The sequence below is a fragment of the Entelurus aequoreus genome, linkage group LG17 (genome assembly GCF_033978785.1).
Source record: "Entelurus aequoreus isolate RoL-2023_Sb linkage group LG17, RoL_Eaeq_v1.1, whole genome shotgun sequence".
Lineage (NCBI taxonomy): Eukaryota > Metazoa > Chordata > Actinopteri > Syngnathiformes > Syngnathidae > Entelurus > Entelurus aequoreus.
In genome coordinates, this window is record NC_084747.1 from 38,420,238 (window position 1) to 38,430,344 (window position 10,107).

Genomic DNA, 10,107 nt, shown 5'->3' on the forward strand with positions numbered 1-10,107 from the left:
AGAGGAAAACACAAATAAGCCACGTGAGTTCTGGAAAATTCTCAACAACCAGCTTCCTGGTTGCAGCCAGAAACTTAAAACCAGACTCACCAACCTCAGCATCAAGGAGGGTGACTCTCTCATTACGGACAAAATGGAGGTAGCTAGCAGACTTAACGCCTTTTTCACCTGCATAGCCGCAACTCTTGTCAACAAGCTGTCCACTCTGGTCGCTTTGGTGTAGAACACATTAAAGCCTTCTACAGAAAGCTAGGAGTATCCAACGATGATTTCAAATTAGAAATGGTCACAGCTGATGAGGTGTTTAAAAAATTGAGCGCGCTCCACCCAAACAAGGCCACCGGCCTTGACAATATTCCCTCCAGATTCCTCAGGGACTCTGCCTCCATCATTGCCCCGATCATCACGCACATAATAAACCTATCAATTACACAAGGCCAAGTACCAAAAGATTTTAAGATAGCAAGAGTAACTCCCCTCTTTAAAAAAAGGAAGCAAATTGGATCCTGGCAACTACCGACCTGTTTCTATTCTCAGTTCCATTTCGAAAGTAATGGAGAAAATAGTTTATGAATAGGTCGATAGTTACCTTGCCACTAATAAACTCATGTACACATTCCAATCCGGCTTCAGAACTAACCACTCCACTGACACATGCCTTCTCTATCTGACCGACCACATCAAACATGAGGTGGACGCGGGCAAATACTGCGGCATGTGTCTCAAGGGGCTGCACAAGCCACAACGTCATCCTCGGCTCAGATCCCCCATCAGGGCAAGAATAAACCCAACCCAATGGGCTACAATGAGAAACCTTGGAGGGGACCTACTGCTTCTACTGAGGTAGCATCTGTAACTGTTACCGGGGAGGGCATTCCAGAGTACTGGAGCATGAATAGAAAACGCTCTATAGCCCGCAGACTTTTTTTGGGCTCTGGGAATCACTAAGCCGGAGTTCTTTGAACGCAGATTTCTTGCCGGGACAAAAGGTACAATACAATCAGCAAGATAGGATGGAGCTAGACCCTTTAGTATTTTATATGTAAGTAGTAAACCTTAAAGTCACATCTTAAGTGCACAGGAAGCCAGTGCAGGTGAGCCAGTATAGGCGTAATATGATCAAACTTTCTTGTTCTTGTCAAAAGTCTAGCAGACGCATTTTGTACCAACTGTAATCTTTTAATGCTAGACATAGGGAGGCACGAAAATAATACGTTTCAGTAATCGAGACGAGATGTAACGAACGCATGAATAATGATCTCATGGTCGCTAGTGGACAAAATGGAACGAATTTTAGCGATATTACGGGGATGAAAGAAGGCCGTTTTAGTAACACTCTTAATGTGTGACTCAAACGAGAGAGTTGGGTCAAAGGTAATATCCAGATTCTTTACCGAGTCGCCTTGTGTAATTGTTTGGTTGTCAAATGTTAAGGTGGTATTATTAAATAGGTGTCGGTGTCTAGCAGAACCGATAATCAGCATTTCCATTTCCTTAGCGTTGAGTTGCAAAAAGTTAGCGGTTATCCATTGTTTAATTTAATTAAGACACGCCTCCAGCTGACTACAATCCGACGTGTTGGTCAGCTTTAGGGGCATGTAGAGTTGGCTGTCATCAGCATAACTGTCATGAAGTGGTGGTGACGAACCCCAAGATGCAGAGATGACTGGCGGTGTACAAGAAAACATGGTTTTAATGTTAAAAAAAAAGCAAGGAAAACACGAACCAGAAACCAGGAAACAGCAAACAGGGACAGGAGTCAGGATCCAGGGAATAGCTCACAGCATTGAAGAAACAGGCAGTCCACAGCATACAGCAAACAATACTCCAGCACTGACTGGAGGGCAAGGCAGGTATGAATAGCAGCTGACTGATTGACACCAGGTGTGGCCAGGTGCCAATCAATCGCAGCTGAGGGGAACAAGCAGGAAACTGAATAAAAATAAGAGCGCTGAAAGGAAATAAAACACAAACAGAGGTAAAACTAAAACATAACCAAAACTGTCAGTGACAAGCCTTACAATAACAGTGAAACCTAACACCGTATTTGCGTATGATGTCACCTAGCGGCAGCATGTAGATGCTGAAGAGTGTACTGCCAAGAACCGAACCCTGTGGAACTCTGCACGTTACCTTAACATACTCCGAGGTCACATTATTATGGGAGACGCACTGCATCCTGTCAGTAAGATAGGAGTTAAACCAAGACAAGGCTAAGTCTGACATACCAATACGTCTTTTGATACGCTCTAATAAAATACTATGATCAACGGTATCGAAAGCAGCGCTAAGATCAGGAAGCAACATGCAGAAATAGATCATTAGTAATTTTTGCGAGAGCTGTCTCCGTAGAGTGATTTGCCCTGAAACCGGACTGAAAGGGTTCACAGAGATTGTTAGACGCGAAGTGTTCATTTAGCTGCTGTGCAACAATTTTTTTGAGGATTTTCAAAATAAAGGGAAGGTGGGACATCGGCCGGTAGTTTACCATGAGGTCAGGATCGAGGTTAGGTCTTTTGAGCAGAGGATGAATAACCGCTTTTTTGAATGCTAGTGGAACAGTGCCAGAGGAAAGTAAATAAATAATGATAAATGGGTTATACTTGTATAGCACTTTTTTACCTTCGAGGTACTCAAAGCGCTTTGACAGTATTTCCACATTTACCCATTCACACACATTTACACACTGATGGAGGGAGCTGCCATGCAAGGCGCTAACCAGCAGCCATCAGAGGCAAAGGGTGAAGTGTCTTGCCCAAGGACACAACGGACGTGACTAGGAAGGTAGAAGGTGGGGATTGAACCCCAGTAACCAGCAACACTCCGATTATAATATTTAGCACTGATGGACCTAATATTACAAACAGTTCATTGATAACTTTCCTAGTCCTAACCATTCCCCACTTGCTCTCGTTCAAATAATACCCTTTACGTTTCGTTAATTCTGTGCAACAGAGGGAAGAAGACATTACTGCAGGTGCCCATACTGGGTGGGTCTACTTCCCACAATTTCAATTGCACTCATACACATAAACACAAGCACACAACCATGTACCCCCAGCTACCCTGCAAGGGACCAGACGTGGGGAGTCAATATCTGGTGGCAGTAATAATAGAAGTAACTATAAGTTTTGGTATAAAACACAGTGAAAGAAAGTTATTGAGGACTGTCAGATGTCAAGGGGCACTCTCATTGCCCACCCCTGACAAGCATATCTGGACTTTCCAGGCCGGAGGAATCTTGCATGTCCTCTTATCAGTTCTCTTTGGTGACACATGCACAGCAGTTGTTGCCATGTAAGGGTCTGGGCTCCCACCACAGGTTACTATTATAGGAGAGCAGGAGATAACAAAAGCTGCATATAAAACCCACCTTGGCCTCACACCTCTGCCGGGAGTCCACACAGCAGACATGGTAAGTGGTTTTGTGATCCATAAAAGAGAAAATGTATATTTAAAGTTGTGATTTCATTTAATTTTTTGCTCAGGCCAGCAAAAAAGCCTCCAATAAGAGACAGAGGGGAGCACAGAAGTCTTGCTCCAATGTCTTCTCCATGTTTGAGCAGTCACAAATCCAAGAATTCAAGGAGGCATGGACCTCTGCATGTGGTTCAACGGGAACCCTTAGTGGTCTCATCAAAGTGATCTTTGTTGTTTTTCTGCAGGCTTTTGGCTGCATTGACCAGGACAGAGATGGGGTCATCAAGAAACAGGACCTGAAGGAGACCTATGCACAACTAGGTTACATTTTGACTTTCTATCACAAGTTTTAAAAGTGTGGCCTTTTCTGCTCTCTCCAGACTCTATTTACTGTCTTACTTTACGATCCAAAAATCTAAATAATTTTGTCTTTAAACATAACGGACGTCAGCTCAGCAGGTTATAAAGAGATGCTTTTTTTTTTTTCTTAAGCTGCTGTGACCAACCCTGCAAAACCTCCTATACATTACAGTCTTCAAATATTACATTTATTTTTTTTGTCCACTTTTTCTCACTTATAATTAAATTATACAATTAATTATAATTATTCAACTCAGTGTTGACGAAAATACATTTTCAAAGAGAAGAAAATGTGTCAAAAGGAATCAGCAGGGATTTGTAAGAATGATTGGAACATTTTATTACATTGACATCAATTACTTTGCACATAGTAAATAGGAAAACAGGTCAAAAATCTGTTTTGTAAAAATAATGTCGTTGAAATTGTGAGTTAATATACAATTGTTTTTTTCAATTTTATACATAAATGCATAGTTCGAATGAAGTTCTGATATATAAATAAACAAAAAAATAACAAATTTGTCATAACATGTTGTGTAAGCCTAAAAAGCCCATGCAGGTTTTTTTATGTATCTTTTTTTCCATAATTTTAATCATATTTGCATCACATTGTAAGTATGACAAATATACACAGTGAATTTAATAAGAAAACTGATTTGAATAAATTATAAATTATAAAAATTTTAATTGTGTGTGTGTCTGAAAAGACCCCAATATTTGTACACAAAGGCAATTTTATTGTCAGAATGTCATCCATCTACGTTTTTAAATGTTTTACTTAAATGCATGTAATTTATGTGTACAAAACCTGGTAACTGTTTTATCTCAAATTCTTTCAGGTTGTATTCTGGAATGAAATTTGCCAGTGACCACACCCGTTACAGTCTCGTCACTCATTTTAGTACTAATGTATTGTTCTGATCACTGGCCACATAGTGGTTAAGATAAAAGAGCTTGTGCGGTCAAAATAAATTGCATGATTAATCTAAGTGTGTACATGATAATCACAATATTTTTTTGTAATTAACTCGTTAATTTTGACAGCTCTAATATATATAAAACATAATACTGCATATACTATAGCCTATACAAGACCTGGGCAAATTAAGGCCCAGGGGCCACATGCCCCTGGGCCTTAAGCCCAGGGGCATTGATAAACCCGTTAAGCTTATCAATCTGGCCCGCCGGACATTTTTTAGATCTTTAAGATGGAAACTGTAGCCGCCATTGTGATGTGCAGTGATGTTTTCAAATTACCGTAAGTCTTGAACTATACAAAATATTTCAATGGTTGGAATCTGCCTGCGCTTTTGCATGATATACTAGTTACTATGGTAATCTACGTCACAGCAGCTCAGACGAGGCACCAAGCAGTGTGGGTGGGGAGCGTTTCCACAGAGTGTTTATTTAGAGCGGCCAGCCTGAAATGTGGGTGTCAGGAACAGACACGGAAGGAGATTTTTACAACAAAATTCTAAAGCTTAGTGATATATCCGATATATCAGATAGTAGGTGGGGGGTTTTCTACCCTTCGCGTTCATATTTTGGTGTTTGTTGCATTTTTGTTGCGTTTCGCTTGATGGTAAAATATGTCGATCAAGAGGGGTGTGACATTCATATGTTGTCAATATTCCGTGTTTTATTGTTCATAGTTAATATTGTAAATCCCACATTCTTTAATTTAATGTACATTCTGGGTGTCTCATTCAGAAAAAAAAATTAAAAAATTCCATTCCGTTTTTTCAGGCGGTCTGTCACAACGTTTTTAGCATTAAATCAGACATTATTGTGAGGTTTTGTATTAGTGTTCCTAAAAATGGAGACACATTTTTTTCTCTAAATTTGGCCCCCGGGTCAAAATAATTGCCCAGGCCTGCACTTTACTGAATGCTTAATTAAAAATACTCCTCCCTCTGTCAATGTTTGGCAGGAAAGCTGAATGTGAAGGAAGAGGAGCTGGATGAGATGCTGAATGAGGGCAAAGGTCCCATCAACTTCACCGTTTTCTTGTCGCTCTTTGGGGAGAAACTCAACGGTGAGGGAACCTTACCCTGGAAAGTTGTTCCATGATTTTTGATGTACTGCCCTACAGGGACCGACCCAGAAGACACAATCCTTGCTGCCTTTAAGCTCTTTGACCCCAATGGGACAGGCTTTGTCAACAAGGAAGAGTAGGTTGTGACAATGAACTTGTCCTGTTTGGATTCCAACCAAGCTCCATCATTACTTTCTCTGTCCTCTGGCACAGATTTAGGCGACTGTTGATGAACCAGGCAGATAAATTCACAGCAGATGAGGTTAGTTCCGCTCATATTTAAGATTTATCAATAACATTCCCACTCATCTTATTACGGTCTTTACTTCAAGGTGGATCAGGCATTCGCTCTGGCTCCCATCGACCCTACCGGGAACATCGACTACAAGTCTCTCTGCTACATCATCACACATGGAGACGAGAAGGAGGAGTCCTAAACATTGCTGTCACCATCATCTTCTACATGTTTCAATACATTCATTATATCTGGGATAAATACGATTTCTACTCACTAATAGCTTGTCATCTCTGGAACAAACAACACTTTAGATTTAGTGAAAATCTAATTTTGAGCACATTTATTGTGGGCTTTGTTTACGTAGTGAAGTGAATTAATCAACTCATATTATGTTCAACATATGGTGAATGTTCATATTCATCTTGGAGAAATCAAACGTTCAAGTTTAAGTAAGCAGTGGTATTTCAGTTTGAGCACATAATAAGATAAGGCCCCTTAGTTTGATATTCGCAGGTGGATTGGATCACTTCTCGTAGGAAAGAGGCCCTAATTGTGACTTCTTAAGGCAAAAATGATGACCATATCCTTGAGAGGAGACTACCTGTCTCGCTCAACGTCAACATTTAAGTTATGACTTAAAGCAGTGGTTTTCCAGACACTTACACGCAAACATCTCCTTTTATGGTTAGTACTGTATGTGCTCTCCTGACCCAGCGCACACACAGGAGGTAGGAATATCAGACTGGTGGTTTGGCTTCTCCAGTTGAGGAGTCCTTCATTTTTTTTTACCTAGGTTCCACCGGGTGCTGCAGTCCTGTATAATGACACTCGCTTGTAATAAAGCAAATTTTGGTTCAGTAAAGCGTCTCCGGCGTCTCTTTTGATCCAGCCACACTGCCGTGACATCCTTCTGTCCGGACGAGGATGACAAGACCAGAAATACTCTTCAATGGTAAGTATGAAAATTATACAGTACTTGTGTAGTTTAGGATAAATCATGTTACAATTTAATTTTAATTACCGGTAAGTATAATCTTTTTTTATGTTTATCCAATGTGTATGACAGAATAAATACTATAAGTGTTATATACAAGCATGTCAAAAAGTCTCTGTCGATTCGGTAAAAAAATATTTTTAAACAATATTGTATTGTTATTTTTTAAAACAATTTGTGTCCAATTCCTATGACATAGTAAAATGCATACAGGCAAGTAAGAAAATGTAGATTTAGACAAAATAAATCACAGTTGCAATTTATTTTACATTATGCATTTTCAAAAATTGTTTATCAATCAATCAATCAATCAATCAATCAAAGTTTATTTATATAGCCCTTAATCACAAGTGTCCCACATCAGGGCAAGAAAAAAACTCAGCCCAATAATGATACTTTGTCCTTTGTTAACTCATAATTATCTTGATTAATTGTATTTTATTCGTATTTAACTCATAATTATCCCGATTAATCGTATTTTTACTGTAGTTAACTCATTTATTTATGCCTATCCCGATTAATCATATTTTGGATGTAGTTAACTCATGAATAATCAGATAAATTACATTTTGGATGTAGTTAACTCATAATTAATCAGATTAATTACATTTTGGATGGAGTTAGCACATACTTAATGGGGATAATCACCATTTGTCCATAGTTAACTCATAATTAATTGCAAATAATACAATTTTGTCAATTGTTAACTTACACATATTGTAATTAATCATACTTTATCCATAGTTAACTCATAATTATATTGATTAATTGTATTTTTTATTTGTAGTTAACTCATAATTATCCCGATTAATCATATTTTCAATGTAGTTAGCAACAGGAAGTGAACAAACAAATGGACCAGAAATTGCTATGAAACGGAAAAGGGAAAGGATTAAATAAACTCTGCTTCTTCGGAGATGGTGAAATATGTGATGTACTAGGGTGGAGTGCCATCTCCGGGTTGGGGAGGAGACCCTGCCCCAAGTGGAGGAGTTCAAGTACCTCTGAGTCTTGTTCACGAGTGAGGGAAGAGTGGATCGTGAGATCGACAGGCGGATCGGTGCGGCGTCTTCAGTAATGCGGACGCTGTATCGATCCGTTGTGGTGAAGAAGGAGCTGAGCCGGAAAGCAAAGCTCTCAATTTACCGGTTGATCTACGTTCCCATCCTCACCTATGGTCATGAGCTTTGGGTCATGACCGAAAGGACAAGATCACGGGTACAAGCGGCCGAAATGAGTTTCCTCCGCCGGGTGGCGGGGTTCTCCCTTAGAGATAGGGTGAGAAGCTCTGTCATCCGGGAGGAGCTCAAAGTAAAGCCGCTGCTCCTCCACATCGAGAGGAGCCAGATGAGGTGGTTCGGGCATCTGGTCAGGATGCCACCCGAACGCCTCCCTAGGGAGGTGCTTCAGGCACGTCCGACCGATAGGAGGCCACGGGGAAGACCCAGGACACGTTGGGAAGACTATCTCTCCCGGCTGGCCTGGGAACGCCTCGGGATCCCCCGGGAGGAGCTGGACCAAGTGGTTAGGGAGAGGAAAGTCTGGGCTTCCCTGCTTAGGCTACTGCCCCCGCGACCCGACCTCGGATAAGCGGAAGAAGATGGATGGATGGATGGATGGATATATTGCAGAGGTGTGGACTCGAGTCAGACTCGAGTCATGAATTTGATGACTTTAGACTCGACTTGACAAAATGTAAAGAGACTTGCAACTCGACTTAGACTTTAACATCAATGACTTGTGACTTCACTTGGACTTGAGGCTTTTGACTTGACATGATTCCCCAAAACCCAAACCTTAAAAAGTTATTTGGGAGCGCTCTGTATCTTTCATTTTATACGTCTGTGTCTATCAGCGTGTGTGCTACTTGTCAGCGTGTGCGCTCTCAGTACAACAGCCAATCAAATTAAATCTACGTTGTTTTCATCACACAGCTCTCATCCAATCCAATTGCAGGACAACCACCGAACATGAGTTGTCAAACAATGCGGCAGTGAGAAACAATTATGCCAAAGTTGGTTTCGTTCGGGTATAAAAACTACGACTTGGTCAACAAAAAACGAATTGCCGTATGCAAATCACGCAGTTCGAATATTACAGACGGAGACGCAACAACTTCCAACTTCGTTCGACATTTGAAGTTGCACAAAGAAGGGTAAGTTTTGAATGTAAGATAACGTTTATTGGCTAAGTAACATGACTTTTATTTGCGGTGTAGTTAAATCAGTGAGGCTGTAAACTCACTGCTAACGTTATAACCATAGACATCTTATAAGGGTACACAGCATTGAGCGCTACTGCCTACTGGCGCAGACGAGACGCGGAGCCGCCATCTTGGAGTGGTGATCCGCTCCACTCAGTGCAATTCATTTGGCAGGAGCAATGAACTGTCAGCAAATTTAATTAATCTTACCTCACTGAATACCACTGATTTTCACGCGTTTTTTTGTCATACGTGTAGCTATGATAACGGACACATGTTTTGGCGTTTTTATTATTCATAGTTTGCTTAACAGTAATATAATATTCTTATACGCTATAAATGACCAGACGTCCGAGATCAAAACTGGGAATATAATCCCAGAGAAGAGGGAAAAAAACGGTCAGCTATTTTTAAGTTGAAGAAACAATATGATTAGATTATATATACATGCGTATATCCTACATAAACAATGTATGAATACATTAGATATCTATACATTTTAGGGACCTATAGACTGTAACTCTGTTGCTGCAGCAGCAGAGAGTTTATTCTGTCTTGACACTTTGTATTGATATTTTGTATTACATTCTTCCCTTAAATGATAATGTTTACAGTGATTGTTTTATATCTATGTTTTATGTATGTCGCTTTGGATAAAAGCGTATGCCAAATACTTAAACATATATAAACACCTGAAAGTCTTTATATCAGCTAAAACCACCAATCTGTTTCACTGGATTCAGAATAAAACCAAATGCTGTCTTACCCAACAATGTTAGTATTTGAATATTGTTACTTGAAGACTTATTCCTGGTTACAATTATACTGTTAAGAAAGTATTGTCTTATACTTTGCCT

General features: G+C 40.1%; 1 protein-coding gene across 2 annotated transcripts; it reads left to right on the forward strand.

Annotated features, from left to right (window-relative positions):
• Window positions 1-3,348: 3,348 nt before the first annotated feature.
• On the forward strand, window positions 3,349-6,558 carry myl7 (myosin, light chain 7, regulatory). 2 transcript variants are annotated; one of them, XM_062024244.1, is made up of 7 exons: window positions 3,349-3,415; window positions 3,489-3,590; window positions 3,666-3,741; window positions 5,711-5,815; window positions 5,873-5,951; window positions 6,029-6,077; window positions 6,148-6,558. In XM_062024244.1, the coding sequence occupies exons 1-7, from the start codon at window positions 3,413-3,415 to the stop codon at window positions 6,250-6,252; spliced, it is 519 nt and encodes a 172-aa protein (XP_061880228.1). In that variant the 5' UTR covers window positions 3,349-3,412; the 3' UTR covers window positions 6,253-6,558. The 2 variants fall into 2 exon arrangements, with proteins under 2 accessions (XP_061880228.1, XP_061880227.1); XM_062024243.1 differs by having other exon boundaries at window positions 3,489-3,741.
• Window positions 6,559-10,107: the final 3,549 nt, after the last annotated feature.